The 17,096-nt window shown below is 44.0% G+C and overlaps 1 protein-coding gene across 3 annotated transcripts in view; it reads right to left on the bottom strand.

Moving 5' to 3' along the window:
• ADAM19 (ADAM metallopeptidase domain 19) overlaps window positions 1-17,096 on the bottom strand; it is a 99,233-nt gene that overhangs the window by 77,875 nt on the left and 4,262 nt on the right. For all 3 annotated transcript variants that reach the window (XM_085001880.1, XM_085001879.1, XM_003134106.7), the window contains exon 3: window positions 12,515-12,585. Coding sequence is in view for 1 of the 3 variants with exons in the window: in XM_003134106.7 (XP_003134154.5) it covers window positions 12,515-12,585 (71 nt within the window). In the remaining 2 variants the exon portion in view is untranslated. The remainder of the gene's footprint in view (window positions 1-12,514; window positions 12,586-17,096) is intronic.

Below are 17,096 nucleotides of genomic sequence, written 5' to 3'. Positions count from 1 at the left end.
ACACATCTCCCAAATCCAATTCACACATCCATACATCCATCTGTATCCTGCCCACCACCCCCCTGCTTCTCTGGAGACTCCCCCACCTCCCAGAGGTGGGAAGAAACCATCTTTGCCTTGGGCTCAGCCCCTGGTAGTCAATAGCCCATCCACTAGGTACACCTCCATTCACTGGGCTCAGCCCAAATATCCCCTCAGTGAGGAGGGGTGTGGAAAGAGCTTCTTCTCACCAGAGGGGCAGAAAAGACAGCTCAGCTTTAAACTGTAATTCAAGCCTCTTTCCTAAAAATACCCCACCTACCTCTTGGGCCATATGGTTTTACCAGAGACAAGAGAGCCAACTCAAATTCAAAAATAAGATAACAAAAATGTTTGAGCTCTAAGCCCCTCATATCCTCAGGTAGACCAGCTGTGGAAAGGACAGAAACCCTCTCCCCACCCCCACATACCACTCTTGCAAATTACAATGATTTGACGAGTTGAGCTACTGAATTCCTATTATTAGCACTTATTAGCCTTACAGTTTTGGTTCCCCTAGATCCAGACCAAATATTTATATATTAATTTCTCAGTCTGAATTCCTTTCTCATTCTTCCACTCATCTCTCCTCCCTCCCTCATCCAAAGACTCCTCCCTTTGCTTAAGACAGAGTTCCAAGGAACCCTTCTGAGGGAAGCTTTTGCTGCCCACCCCCAGTCAGAAATTTTCCCTTCCTTCTTGCCTCCTTAGCACTTGACTTCTAACTCTATTAAGTAAATTTTTAACCAGCTTCAGATTTGCTGTTGGATGTTTTCTCCCCCACAAAGGGGATACTGTGTTTGCATCTACTCCCTGAAGTGCACCTAGAATAGGACTTTACACACAGGTGCTCAATTGGTATCTGTTGAAATCAAACTTGTAGAGTCAGGTTAACTCTGGTTTAATAAAAAGCAGGAGATCCATCAACTGATGAAAGGATAAACACAATACAGTCTATCCATACAATGGAATAGTATACAGCAATAAAAACGAATAGGGTACAGATGCATGCTGTACAACATGGAGAAAACTCAAAAACATTGCACAGTGAAAGCAGCCAGGGAAAAAGACCAATAGTACATAATCCCATTTATATGAAATATCCAGAATAGGCAAACCTATAGTGACAGACAGCAGATTAGTGGTTGCCTAGAGCTGATGGCATTGGGAAAGCATGGGGGATAACTGCTTATACAAGTTTGCTAAGGCCACCTTAACAAAGTACCACAAACTGAGATTTAAAAACCAGAAATTTGTTGCCTCAGAGTTCTAAAAGTTCAATCTAAGATTAAGGTGTTAGCAGGGCCAAGTTCACTTTGCAGAAACTAGGGAATGATCTGTTTCAGGCATCTCTCCTAGCTTCTGGCATTTCCTTGGCTTGTGGACGCATAATCTAATATTCACATGGCATTCTCCCTAAGTCTGTGTCCAAATTTCCCCTATTTAAAAGGACACCAGTCATATTGGATTAGGTGCTACCCTTATTCCAGGATGACCTCATTTCAACTAATTACATTCACAATGACTCTATCTCCATGTAAGGTTGCTCTGGGTACAAATGTTTAGAACCTTAACATATGAACTGGTGGGAACACATTCAACCCATAACACTACTAATGGTTTCTTTTGGAATTGATGAAAACGTTCAAAAATTAGAACAACTCTGTAAACCTGGTTAAAAAAACAAAAAACAAAAACAAAAAAACACTGAATGGCACATTCATTTAAATGGATCACCTATATGGTACATAAGTTAAATCTCAACAAAGCTGTTGTTTAAAAAAAAAAAAAAAAAAAGCAGGCAGGAGATTTTGGGTTTAAAGAGTCTGACCAAGCTCAACAATCAACTCATTTGTGAGAATGTGTGAAATAAGTTCTCCTAACACAGGTGGTGGGTGTGACTTACAGAGCAGCCAAAGGCAATGTGTCTTTATGTTATCTTTACCTACGTGTTCTGTGTAAATTCCCTGTGATCCAGGGATTCACACCTAGGGGATCCTCCACAAGCACCTCCCAAAGAACAAAAAGGCGTACACTCCAGCACTGTTTGTAAAAGTGGGAATTTTTTCGTTAACCACCGAGCTATAACAGAAACTCCAGCAAAAAAATTTTTAAATAGCTTGAATGCCCATTGATATGGGATGATTAATCATGGCCTCTTTATGACTGAATCTGAATGATGGATGTGTGGGAAGTCATTATATTTTTCTCTCCACTTCTATGTACACTCGATAATTTTTCATTGTAAGAAATTTTAAAAGTTAATTAAGGCATACAGATACAATATAATATCATACAGCCATTAAAAATGATCCAATAAACTTACATGGGAATGTATCCATAATAGACTCCCATACTGTGCTGTATGGATGTCAAATGGTACAGCTTTGGGGAGGAATCTGTGGAATGTGAGGTATAATTTGTCAAAATTTAAAACATTTTAAACATATATGCTATATGACCTTGCAATTCTACTTCTAGGTATCAATCCTACAGAAATACTTGCAAATATGCTTCAAGATTATGTATACGCTTACAAGTGCAGTATTATTTATAAAAGCAAGAAATTGAAAAACTGTCCAGTAGGGAGATTTTAAAATTTTGGTCCATCCATTCAGTGGTTATCATAAAGAAGAATGAAATGGTCTGTAAATATGCTAATGTGGAAAGATATTGAAGATAAATAATAAAATAAGCAAATTACAGAACAGTACATAAAGTTTGGATCTCATGTAATTTAAAACTCTATTACTTAGGTAATTTTTTTCTAGAATTTTATTATCAAAGTTTTAAACACTCCAAAAAGTTACGTAAATTTTTAAAAATAATTGTTGATTGCCCACACTGTATTTCCTAGCCAGAAGAAAAATAAGCTATAGGAGTTCCCAGGTAGTACAGCAGGTAAAAGATCTGGCATTGTCACTGCTGTGGCTCGGGTTTGATTCCTGGCCAGGATCTTCAGCGTGCAGTGGGCATGGCCAAAAAGAAAAAAGGAAAAAAAAAAAAAAAAAAAAAAAAAAAAAAAGGAGTTCCCGTCATGGCGCAGTGGTTAACGAATCCGACTAGGAACCATGAGGTTGCGGGTTTGGTCCCTGCCCTTGCTCAGTGGGTTAACGATCCAGCATTGCCATGAGCTGTGGTGTAGGTTGCAGACGCGGCTCGGATCCCGCATTGCTGTGGCTCTGGCATAGGCTGGGGGCTACAGCTCCAATTCGACCCCTAGCCTGGGAAACTCCACATGCCGCGGGAGCGGCCCAAAGAAATAGCAAAAAGACAAAAAAAAAAAAAAAAAAAAAAAAAAAGGCTCTAAAACTTGGGATAAAATAGGAACCTATTTGGATGAATTTACATGGAAATTTATACAGGGTTAAAAAACCTATGAGAAATAGTATGTTCAGTGTAAATGCTCACTCGCTGGATGCAAGCTATCACTGTTCCCTTAAGGTAAACAGCCTGGTGGTCAAGGGTTCCTCAAATTCCCAACTTCCTCCAAGTACACAGCTTCCCTTCGCTCTGACCAGGACCCACCTACAGCCAACAGGGCAGCTGACAGCTTCCTCCCATTCATTTTACCCCGTGCTCCTGCAGAAGGGCCGCCAGGAGAAATAAGCTTGAGACAAAAGAAAACCATGGACATCCTTCCTGGCTACACAGGCAGCCGTGGCTGCGGGTCCCTAGAAGGAGAGAGAGCCGGAACCAGTGAACAAATCCCAAGTCCTTATCAGATAGCTCAGGGCCTCGCCAAGGGAGGGCATGGGCACCGATTCTGCAGGCACGGACAAGAGGTACAGTTCAGCCAGCTAGAGAAGCCTGCAAAGCTGTGTTCTTGAGATACAGTTAGGTCAAACTGGGCACAGCTGGAGAGCAGAAGTGAGTTTCCTCCCAGGGGCAATGGGTTTTAAGGTCATCTTCCTAATTACACTTGGAAACCAACTTGGGGGAATTCCCTCTTACTTCATTCGTAAATGTTTTTCCCATCCTGAAATACAAGTAATAGCGACTATTTACTGGGCTCTCACAGTGCACCAGGCACAGGGTAAGCCCTTACGAGCATCACGTTATTGAATATCACACAACATCCGATGAGGTGACAGCTATTATTAACCCCATCGTGTGGATGAGGAAACTGAGACTCGCAAAGGTAAAAGCAACTTGCCAAAGTTTATACCGCTTGTAGGTGCAAGGATCCAGGCTCTGAATTCAATTTGCCTGGCGTACAACACTACAGGCCACTGAACTTCAAATTCCAGAGTTGTTTTCGTTTTTTTCTTTTTTGGCTATGCCCCCGGCACGTGGAAGTTCCCAGGTCAGGAAACCCACACCATAACAATGACCTGACCCATAGCAGTGACATTGCGGGATCCTTAATCCACTGTGCAACAAAGGAACTCTCACTAAAATCCAAATTCTAACCAGGACCTAGGGAAGGCAGAAGGAAAGGAAAGGAGGAGGGTGGAATAATAGAGCAGTAACACCAGTGTTAACCCAAGAAGAGCATACAAAACAAACGCATCGTATCCAAGAGGCAATCTGAGGCCACAGCCAAGAGCCTGGGCTTGGAGTCAAATAGATCTAGCTCTATGTCCTGGTTCTGCCCTTCCTATCCAGGTGAGCTTGAGCAAGTTACACTGCTCCATGCCTGCTTCAGCATCCCCATCTGCCAAATAGGGCTAATACAGGTACCCACGCTTCATAGGATTGCTGTGATGACTCAGATGAACTATGTAAAGACTGCAAAACAGAGGTTGCTATATAGCCATCACCTACATTGTAGCTGTTCCCATGACTTATGACATCATTATTCATTTCCGACCATCATTCCTCAGCCAGACTGAGCATCAGACATCATGACCCGGAACTTGGGAAATGTTGATAAACGGTAACCACACACTATTTCTCAATATGTTTTTCTCTTGTCACGTTCTTACTTGAAGACAGGGGCACATGCAATGCTTTGCATCACCAAGACACTTTAGAAAACATCTCTTCTTGATTTTGCATTAATGAAAGTTAACATACATTGAAATCCTGCTTGTTATGTGCCAGGCATTATACTAACCACATCAAAATACATGATCACTAAGCCTCCCAAACCCTGAGTATTAGTTACCTGTGGCTGCCGTGTAACAAATTATTACAAACATGGTGGCTTAATGTAAAGTTATTCTCTCAGGGTTCTGGAGACCAAAAGAAAAAGTCAGTATTACTGAGCTGAAATCAAGTTGTCAGCAAGGCTGCACTTCTGGGAGGTTCCATTGCTGGCCTCTCCCAGCTTCTCATGGCTGCCCTCATCCCTTGGCTTGTGGCTGCGTTACTCTCATCTCTAAGATCACAACGCCTTCTCCTCTTCTGTCTGTGAGCAAATCTCCCTCTGCCTTCCTCTTACAAATACACTTGCGACTGCATTTACAGTCCACCCAGAAAATCCACAATAATCTCCCCTTCTCAAAATCTGTAATTTAGTCACACCTAACAAAGATTTTTAGCCACATAAGGCAGCATAGTTTCATGTTCTAGGAATTAGAATGTGGATCTCCTAGGGGGTAGGGGACATTTTTCAGCCTATCCAACCCTGCAATGAAGTTACTAATGTGTATTGTCTATGCAGGAGGTAGACTATAGCAAGAAGCATGGAGATCAGAGTTTGACTCCTGGCTCTGCCTGACATGGGGAAAACTACTCCGATTTCTCACACTTGAATTTCTCCATTTATAAAAAGTGAACAACAAGAATATCTTCTTAAAAGGGCTGCCATGAGTATTAAATGAGACGGCATGTGAAGTACCTCTGCAAGGTGACTGGCTCCCAGTAAATGCTCACTAAGGGATATGAATGTGAATACAGATGAAGAAACAACATTCTGTAGGCAAGTGACTTGCTGAAGGCCACCTACTCAGAAAGTGTCAATGCCTGCAACTGACTGTGAGTCTCTCTGGTACCAAAGCCCAAGCCTGTTCCATGGATCATGACATTTTGGGCTTACGTGTTCACAGCCATAAGAATCAACACATCTAGGTTATCTCAGTTGTAGATGCACCTTGATACTCTCTTCCCACTACTGAGGCTACTGCACAGCTACATCCTGCCAGAGGGCCACTTGTAGTTGCTGAGACTGAGTTTGTACAATGAGTCCTAAGAAAGTGATACCATGTTTCTAATGATTTAGAAATAGTGGAGATCCTGCTTAGGGTCTCCACTATTCTAGGGCTGAGAATTCGGCTTGTACAAAGATCACATCAGATTGGCTGGCAATCCATTTGGTCTGCCACACTAGGAGTTCTGGACAACACGGGAAGATAACTGAAATCAACTTCCATCTACAAAGCTACAATTGGAAACCGCATTTCAAACAGGACTATGAGGTCTCTCTGGGGAAAGGTGCCTAGCCCAGCACTTAGAATTTAAATCCGTTTGGGCATTCGCTGACTCAGAGTGAATGCAGCAGGGTTAATTCCAGTTCCTGATACTTTGAAAACAAGGTCTGAAGAAAATTTTAGACGCTCACCGGCAGCTCTCTTCAAATTCTGATGTTCCCACCCATCCATCCAACGGTTTCCTCGGCACCAATCTCCTAGGGTTATACAATCTCAGCTGCAGGCAATGGGGAGCCCAGCTGTGCACCGAGTTTGGAAAAACATTTTGAATACTTTAGATCTGCCAAATACTTGGTTAAGGAGCGATATCCTCTAATTTCTTAAGCCATGTGTATTTTAAGTGAAATGTAATCCATATGCCTGTGACTCATTTAAATGCAACTCAGTGAAGCATGGTTCACCAAGAGCACCAGGATATGTCTAAGCCTTTCTTAAGCTTCTCTTTGATCCAGGAAATTGAATTTTGCCAACAACAAATGAAGCTTCTGACAAGAGAGGGTCAAAGAGAGCTGTCCTTTGTCCAAGATGAAATGTTAGAGTCTATTCCCCACCTAAGAGGAAGCTGGGAAGGTGGGAGCCAGGGAGAGCTCTGTGGCCTGGGCAGTATGCAGAGTTTTGCCTGAAATCAGCTACAGATTTCTACCAGGCCTCCTTGGAAGAGAAGGACAGCAATAGCATCCTGTCACCGCTGAAAAAACTCCTCCTTTGCCTGCTATTCCTCCCTTCTTGGGTCTTCTGGGTCTTCCAGAATTACACAACTCAAATAGGGTTGAGGGGAAAAATCAAGGGACGAGAGCACTCCATTAGCCTGTTAATTTTCCAGGCTGAAGCGTGATTTCCAGGACAAGGAAAGAATTCTTCTCCCTTGCTATCTCAGAGGGACTGATAAGAAGTTAGAGATATGGAGAGACATGAAAGTCAGAAGCAGTGGTGGGTACAATAATCAGTAAACCTCCAAATGCCTACATTCTGCCTTGACAATTAGGGCTTCCCATGAGGTCTGGAGGTAGATATACACACAAAGGAAAACAAATATCCATTCTTATTAGCTGGACTTGTACACAAAGGATTTCTCTTTCACTGGAGCACAACGAATGGGGTGAGCCCAAAGGACAGCTTTCCTTTCCCAAGCCAAAGACGACATCTCAGCATCATTAGGACTCAAGCAAGGAAGTTGACTGAAGAGATGAGAGGTCCAGAACGTGCTTAGGAGACCAGCAGAGAGAAGTAGACTGCCAAAGGTCCTCTGGGCACAGTGCCCACTGCTTGATCTGATCATTTGCTTTTCAAGGTGACCTTGTACTGCAGTAGTGCAGCCAGTGAACATCCTGCAAGCAGGTTCAACAGTTCAGTGTGCCCTCCTCTAGGGAAAAAGTGGAGAAGGGAGCCAGGGCCTATATCTCCCTGGAGACGTCCATCTCCCCAGATGCCTACAGCTGAGGAAGATTCCACTTGATTTCAGCAAACAAGTTGTTGTCCAGTATGGTTTCTGGATGGACAAGGCAGTTCTCAGAGCTTGCGGGAAATTAAATGGACAAAAAATATGGATTTCTGCCTCAAAATTGTGGGTTGTGGAAACAGTAGCCTATAATTTCTTCCCTGTAATTTACTTTCTTGTGTTTGTGTTGCCTAAACGGTGGGTCCTGAGCTAGCAGTTCATCCTCAACTTCAAGATCTGTGGTTTTGGGGTGTTTGCCTTTATCCTACTGCCTTCTATTTCCAGGAATGTCTCTACCTAGAACCAGAGAGCAAAAGCCTTGAGGCAGGGACTTCTTTTCCACTTTCCACTTATACAGTGTCCTTTAAATAGATAGTGCAGGAAAGGTTCTCAGAGCCCAGCTGGGACAAAACTCCCATTCAACAAATGAGAAAGTTGAAGCCCAGGAGGGCAGACTGACTTGTTGACCAATTCCACACTGCCTGTCTCTGACCTCAGCACTCTCTCCACTGTACCACGCTGTCCCAATCACAAGTAAGGTGCTCCTAAAAACAGCTATGCATTAACATTTGCAAATGATGAGTTATCTGTATGAGCAGATGTAAAACTATAGAACATACTTTATTAGAGCAGAGTACTATCTTCACCACACACAGCTGAGTCTGAAAAAACCAGTGTGGAATGATATGTATAGTGGATTTTATCCATCTCCCTTCTCCCTATTCTTTTTTTTTTTTTTTTTTTTTTTTCCTGTCTTTTTATGGCCACTCCCATGGCATATGGAGGTTCCCAGGCGAGGGGTCCAATCGGAGCTGTAGCCACCGGCCTACTCCATAGCCATAGCAACTCAGGATCCAAGCTGCGCCTGTGACCTACACCACAGCTCACAGCAACACCGGATCCTTAACCCACGAAGCAAGGCCATGGATTGAACCTGCATCCTCATGGATACCAGTCAGGTTTGTTAACCGCTGACCCATGATGGGAACTCCTCCCTATTCATTTCCACTTCTTCCTTCACAACAAAAATAGCAGCTTGGGTGTGCTTGTGTGCCTATGAGTATCTATGAGGGTGCTCTCACACACAAAGAAAAGGTCCAGGGTAAGCTCACCAACTGTTCACAGTGGATTCTTTCCGTGGGTGGGAGAATTTCACTCTTTTACTCATTATATTTCGATATTGCTACATGTTTTACATTGAGCACATATTGCTTTTGTAATTAAAAAAACCGCAAGCAAGAAGTAATAGCAGCTGCATTTAATGGCTACGGGGTAGAAGCCAGGCACTATGCTGGGCCCCTGACATGTAACAGCTCATTTCATCCTTCTTGTGGCTATGCATCTTGGGACTATTTTTATACCCCAGATAGGGAAACTGAGGGTTAAAGAGGCCACACAGCTAGTAAGTGGCAGAGTCAGGATCAGAACCAGGACCACGAGACATGAAAGCCACATTCAGATGTCACTCTCTTTCACCTGCACTCAAGAGAGAAAAGGGTGTATGTCTCCCATGGGAATGGAATGCATGTAACCCGAGTTGCTCACACCAGAAAAGGGCTGCCAGCTGCCATGCTATTAAACCAAGGCATCTTGGGCGTCTGCTGCCTGAGCGGAAGGCCCATTTGTTATGACCCCTCTCTCCTGGCCCAACCCCCATGCTCCTCCGTCCTCACCATTCTTGGCAACCTCTCCAAGTGTGAATTCCATTAAAGGCCTGCTCACTGCTATTTCGGGCCATGCATTAGTACATGGGCTTTGATTGGGTGAGAACGGGCCAGACACCTCAGGATGATGAAAAAGAAATTAGAAATGTCTCCTCCCTCCCCCAGCATCCCAGAAGCCCTTGTCTATAGCTCCTGGAGGGCCTGAAAACCAAATACATGGGGAAATGTAGGTAGGTGTGGGGAGAGGGAGTGGAAACCTTCATAATCTATTAGGGCCTTTGAACTTGGCTGTTCCTGCTCCTTGCAATTGTCAGCCCCCTGCTGTAGCTCACTTCCCCACCTCCTCCAGGTCTGGGCTCAAGTATCAATTCTCCACTAAGGCTTGCTCTGGCCACTGTTCCAAAACAGCACCTCCCTCCCGACCTCCTGCTCCCGGAGCCCTTGCATTCCTTTGTTTCCTCAACAGCGACTGTCATCAGACTATATGTTCACTTGTTTATTTACTGTTCCCTCCACTGGAATATAAGCTCTGTTTGATTCCCAGCTGTATCTGCAGTGCCTACACTGGTGCCAGATGGAAAAGATGAATGAATGCAATGAGGAAATTAAGAACCAGAGCCTGAGGATCACTTAGCACAGAGCCCAGGTTCTCCTCAGATTGTAAAAGCTTTATCTTTTTTTTTTTTAATAAAATTTGAGAAATCAGAAAAGCAGCACCTGCCCTCTTCCCCAACCCTCCACAAGCTGTTTTGAATCCAGACTCGCACGCACTATGAATGAGACGGCTCTGGGAAGTAAACACACAAGGAAGTCGTGTGCAGTTGGAGTTCCGCTTGCTAACACATGTTCAAAAACAAAAAGCCCAATTTAGACGAAAATAGCAGGAAGCCGTCCCCCAGGGATACCTGATGAGGTCATCTCACTTGGCTCTGCTGCTTCCATTTTGATCAGGTCGGCTGCCGCCTGCCAACTCAAGGAGGCCAGGAACCACATCCAGCCCCTTGCTGATCACTGGGAAATGAGAGCTGCTCGGGGCAGCAGACAACAGAACCACATCCACGAGCTCTTCTCTGGAACCTCAGTGTGGGACAACCACCACCACAACAGCAGTCGACCCTTTACCGTGTGCTCTGTAAGCACTTGGTTCATGTCCCACATTCAGCCTTCAGAGCCATCCCTTTGAGATTGCTGCTATTGTCCTCGTTTCATAGGTGAGGACACAGAGGTGCCGAAAGATGCAGCAATTTGCCCCCAATACACAGCTAGTATGTCAAATCTGGGTTTCTGTGACTCCACACTCAGGAACACAAATGATCCTCATCTCACCGCTCTCATTTACCCGCTGTATGGGCTTAAGCAAGTGCCTATCCTTACCTGAATCTGAAGTTTCTGCTTCTATGCCTAAAACTGCTGTGCTCAGTGTTTCCGAGGCATCTTCCTGCTCTAACTTCCTATGTCTCTTGCAAAGATTCCAAAACAGGGAAGGATGAGTCCTGGGACCCCTGCTTGGCCAGTCCAACTCCAAAGGATTTGCCCCTGACCCCAACCCCATCACTTGGGCTGCTCAGAGGAAGCTGAGGAGTCAAGGGCTCCAACTGGAGGCAGAATAGGACAGCTTAGATAGAGGTGGCAATAGGAACATTTAGACCCGAGCTAAAGGGCTGGGGCCATAAGAAACTGAAAGAGGCTACTGAGACAGACCAAGAACAGAACCTCCGAGGACCTTTCCTGCAGGACCAGAGGAAGATGATGCAAGGAGAAAGCCCAGGCAGACAGGGCCTGCAGCCTCTGCAGACACAGCAAGCCAGGTCTATTCCAGGGAATTGGGACAAAAAGAACACATTCTAGGGCTGGTTTTGCTCCAGGAGTAAGGTAGGAGGAAAGTTACTATTTCTACTCCAAGGAGGAAAGTAGCAAAAGTGATTGAGACGCCCCTCCTTCTGGCTTCCTGAAGGCCACCACATACTGGAAGTAGAGCAAAGACATGGATGAAGCCCATTACCGCACACACCACTTAAAGCGTGCTTTTACTGCACTTCCAACATCACTCACCCTCCTCTGTGTCCAAAAAGCCCAAATTTGGAATAATTTATATTCTTGCTTTCCACCCAAGCTTAGCAGTCATTCCCATCCTTCTGGATATGGGAAGGTCCCCATCCATCCCTTTCTTGGCAGTGATGCATTTGATTACTCATCTGCTTGCAGGGGACTCCGGAGGCTGCCAAGAGGAGACAGGCAGTTCTCTGAGCCATGCAGCCTTATCTGCAAGGTCTGTGCAGCAGAATGTAAGTGGGACTGTTGGTGGGGAAATATCAGAAGCCTTCAGAAGGCCCCAGCCAAATAAGGAGAGCTCTCCAGGGGCCAAAGCAGATGGGAAATGATCAAAAAATGGGCAACAGACACAGCCATGCCTTATGTCTATCACCTTCTCGATAACATGAATCAAGATACAACTGTGCTTAATGGCAAATCAATGTGGAAATATTTCTGAGCTAGGCAGCCACCCAAGAGGAATGAACCAGCCCAATGAAGCCAAGAGACTGCTGACCACGCCCTTATTGGCAGAATCTCAGATGTGGCTGACCCAGAATAGATGGAGCAGCCAGGGTTTGAGCGTCAAATCCCAGAACACTCCACCTTGCCTCTCTCCTCTCTGCTGTTTTCCTCCAATCTCCTTCACTTCCCGCTGTGCTGGAGCTAATAAGATAGCTGCCAAAGTCCTCCAGCCCATCCCTCCCTTGATCTCTCTCTCAGTTTTTCATACACACACACACACACACACACGAGGCCCCAGAAACACGGCCTGAGGAAATTCAAGGAAGACGTTAAACAGCCCAATAATTTCACAGCAAGTCAAGAAATTGTGGAAATGCTGGCTTTGCAAGTTGCTCCCCACAAAGGAACTACAGATTGAGAGCATGGGTCACTTCACTAACTGCTTCCTTCCAAAACAGCGGCACCTGCGTCCGGCGTTGACATGGAAGTGAATTGTTTCATTTCAGACAAAGAAGTCCACTTACTCATTCTTCTCCAGGTCCAGGATCAGTTCTCGCCCCTCAGCCATCACCCTGAGCTCAGCCTTGAGTGGATGCTAAAAGCAACAAAAAGAGAATGTCAGTTCCTAAAAGCAGGGAACAGGGATCCCAGGAAGGGGCACAGGATCTAGCACAGAGCTCTGACACTGATCCACAAGAAGGGAACAATGAGAAAGGGTCAATTGCGTTTCCAGCCCAAACATGAAATAACTTCAGTCCCAGAAGGACCTAATTCCCCTCCCCCGTCTGCCTTCTCCTAAAAGACAAAGGAATGAAGCTCCAAGCTGAAATGTGGTCTAAGAGCCTGCATGCAGGCCTGGTAAAGGCAAACACTGGGAAACGCGATCTTGGACAGGAAATTTTGAGTGGAGTTATATCTGGATTCAAGTGCTGGCTCTGACACTGTAGCTGTGAAACTGGGCATGCTACCGAACCTCCTTACGGCTCAGTTTTCCGCACTTATAAAGAGATAATAACAGTCAGCTTCATGGGGATCTTAGGAAGATTAAGTGACACAGTATAGGTAAAGAATTTATCACAGTGCTTGGCACACAGAAAGCCCCTGCTACATGTTGACTGTTATCAAAAATAAGCAGTTCTTATTTTATTTTAGCTCTCAGTTTGGATACTTCCCAGTCACTTCAGAGGAGACAATTAGAAGAAATTCCAACTAAGGTTTTAAAAGTCCAAAAGACGGATTTACCATTGTGGCTCAGTGGTTAACGGACCCGACTTGCATCCATGAGGATACAGATTTGATCGCTGGCCTCGCTCAGTGGGTTAAGGATCCGGCGTTGCCGTAAGCTGTGGTGTAAGTTTCAGATGCAGCTGGGATCCCGTGTTGCTGTGGCTATGGCACAGGCCAGCAGCTGTAGCTCCGATTCAACCCCTAGCCTGAGAACCCCCACATGCCATGGGTGTGGCCCTAAAAAAAGACAAAAAATTAAAATAAAACAGAAAAAAAGTAAAAGACCAAAAGATGCCTTTTACCCAAAGGAGAATATTTGCTGAGCGCCACCTTGCTAAACACCCAGAACAGACCATTGAAGGTTTTCTACAAATGGCCAATGAGCATAAAAAAAGTGTTCAGTATCACTGGTAACTGCCCCTGCCCTCAACCTAAAAAGATTTTTTAAAGATATTTTTTAAAAAGTCAAAGCAACAAAGATTTTTTAAAACCAGAACTCACAACGCAGCAGAGTATACTATAGAATGGGTACTCTCACAAGCTACCAGTGAGAATTTAAATCAATACCAATCCACTAGAAAATAATTTGACAGTATTGACCAAGAATTTTTCGATGTTTAAATTCTCTAATCCAGTAATATAAGATTCTATCTGAAGGGAATAAATGGAAACACAGGCAATGGTTTATACATAAGGATGCTCATTACTTACAATAATGACTGATGAACATAATTATCCAGAAATAGGAGAGATGGTTAAATACCTTATGACCCATTAATATGACAAAACACCAGACAGTTTCAAAGGAGTTCCCACTGTGGCTCAGCGGAAATAAATCCGGCTAGTATCCATGAGGATGCAGGTTCAATCCCTGGCTTTACTCAGTGTAAAGTACCCTTTACTCAGGGTTAAGGATATGGCATTGCCCTGAGCTATGGTGTAGGTTGCAGACATGGCTCGGATCCTGTGTTGCTGTGGCATAGGCTGGGAGCTGCAGCTCCAATTCAGCCCCTTGCCTGGGAACTTCCTGAGGTTGTAGGTATGGCCCTAAAAAGCAAAAAAAAAAAAAAAAGAAAAAGAAAAAAAAAAGAAAAAAATGTAGTTATCAATAAAGTACATGTGGTAATGACTAAGCACAATGGTGCAACACATAACACTATGTTTTATTCACATATACTTTTGTAAAGGGGAAGAAGCAGAGAGAAATAAACCATAAGGTTACCATAGTTACCTCTTGGCAGTGAGATCAGGAGTTAATTTTACTTATTTTTGTGCATTTTTCGATGTTTTTATAATTGCTTTTTGTACTTTAAAAAATGGGCTTATCTTCTTTTACCTAATTATTGTGGAAAATGTCCAAAAAAAATAGAAATCCAAGTCATCATAAACTTCCATGCTTTAGCATTTAGGAGTTCAATTTAGGGCAGCTGAACTTTTCTTAAAGGCAGAAATTATTTAATTAAAACATGATATTTACGTATTTAAACATATTAAAAACAGAATCGATTCTTGAGGTGTTTCAAATGCACTGAGGACCTAGGAACTGGTAAAGAAGTCTTTCTTAATCCATGGACTAAAGCTTCTAACTCCCCCACCTCCTTTTTTGGGGGCCTTGCCCACAACATGCAGAAGTTCCTGGGCCAGGGATCAAACTCCTGCCACAGAAGCAACCAGAGCCACATCAGTGACGATGACAGATCCTTAACCTGCTAGGCCACCAGGGAACTCCAAGCTTCTAACCCTCTTAAAGGTTGATCTTAAAGCTTATTTTTGGCGTGTCTGAAAAAGCAGGTCACACCTGCTTTATCACCTCTGGTTGGGGACCTGCCTCTTCCAAGTATATTTCTCTTCTTCTTAGCCTCAAACCCCACTTCCCATTAGGGTCCTGGATAACACTGAAACTTTCATGTCACTGAGGGCTCTGATGAGATCTCAATGTTCTGATCTAGGATGCTTGTGCAATCCTGTCCCTGGCTATTTTTTGCTAATTTATCCTATTGACTTCTCTTAAGAAGAGACATTTCAAAACCATGGGGTGATGGAAGCAAAGGAGATGTTTACCCAATCACTTTCACTAAAACGTTCACTTCTCTATTTCTGATGGAGGTCTGCCAACACCTGCTTCTGGTTGCTGGTCTCTTGGCACGCTGCTCTGGGGAGTTCTGGAGCAAGGGCCCTACCTGATCACATGAAGCATCAGGGACGCCATCTCCAGTGGGTGTTTGAGGAAAAGTACACAGCACCAGAGCTGTACCAATTCCCTTATCCAAGAGGTAGGTGGCCAAGAGCCCACACAAAAAAAGGAGTTGACACAAACCAAAGCACTGTTGCTCCTCCCTCAAAGAGACACAAGCTGCAACATGACTAGAATATCTATTTTTAAGTGGGCAATCCAAAATATTTCTCACTGGTCTGGAGGATGCTCAGGCACTGATATTTAAAATATGATGTCCCTTGTTTCCAGGGGACATTTCAAACAAAACAATGAAGTAGCACTGCAAGGATCTAGGCAGCTTCCTCAACCAGGTTCACTCAGAACTCCACTCTGCTAGGAAGGGACAGCACCATCTCTCCTTGGAAGCACAGGGAGGTGACCCACTGTTTACACTTCCCCAGGGCAGGGTTAAAATCTCTTTCTCTTTAGGACAAGATTAAATGGATCTTCAGCTCCATAGGGTATGGGAAACGTGATCCTATATATTTGCATTCCCCTTAAGACGTAGTGTTCCATTAATGTTTGATGAATGAAATAAGTACATAAATGAGAATAAGAGGCCTGAGTGAGACCTACCTCTCCTTTCCCTCTCTGACATTCACGTGTTTGTTGGTTCAACAAATACTTACGGTGCCAGGTACCACGCTAACTATTCCTACAAAATACAATGACACAGATTCTGGGCAGACAATGGCTGGGCACAGAGACAAGATCTGAGCTCGACTTTGTTTCTCAGGCCCTTCCTGAGGATGCCCAGCATCCCACATCTGAGGGAACAGAGAGGCCTCTACAAAAGTATCAGAACCATTTTTCAGACAATAATGGATAGGATGGAATACCCAAATCTTAATTTTTAAAAATAACCTGCTCTAGGATGGCCATCCATTAATTTGTCTAAACTTTTCCTGAAGCTATGTTCAGCCTTTCCTACTTTTTGATGAATTCCATGCCTTTATTTCTTTAGAATAAAATGTCACTTACTTTCATTTGACCTGATATTCTTGTGGTAAGTTCCCTTATTAAATCCAAGTCAGAGCATTTTTTTGGACATGGCTGGATTACTCTAACCATGGCTTCAAGGATTCTGGACACTTCTCTTCTCCATTTACCTTTCTGGCCCCAAGAACCACAAAGTCTGAACTCTTTTCTGACACAGCTCTCCCTACTGTAATCTTGCTCATATATGTTGCCCAACAAATCACTGACTATTTGAACCCAAAGGGCTCTTATTAACTGTCCCTCCTCTCCAGCCCACTTCCTTCTTATCCCCTCCAAGCACTATTTTATAAATGAGGAAAGGAGTTCAGAAAGTGAAAGGTCTGAGAGCTGGTTACTGGCATACAGCAATCACATCTTCCTTTCTAGTTCTTTGTCTCACATGAGCTATAAGAACCAGAACCAGAAAGAATATCCTAGGGGCGCAGTAGGTTGCTGACTGCAGGAGCCTGGGTTGCTGCAGAGGCATGGGTTCAATCCCCAGACCAGTGCAGTGGGTTAAAGGATCTGGTGTTGCTGCAGCATACATGGCAGCTGCAGCTCAAAATCAATCCCTGGCCTAGGAGTTTCCATATGCAGCAGGCGCAGCCATTAAAAAACAACAACAACAACAACAAAAGAACAAAAAAGACTTATTCAAAAAAACATATATATAAAGGAGTTCCTGT

Source organism: Sus scrofa, chromosome 16, assembly GCF_054392235.1.
Source record: "Sus scrofa isolate SSC_HxYL_T2T_F1_AM1 chromosome 16, Sscrofa_HxYL_maternal_Yorkshire_Landrace_v2.0, whole genome shotgun sequence".
Lineage (NCBI taxonomy): Eukaryota > Metazoa > Chordata > Mammalia > Artiodactyla > Suidae > Sus > Sus scrofa.
The sequence above is the reverse complement of the archived record's forward strand: the minus strand, read 5'-3'. Positions and strand labels throughout refer to the sequence as shown.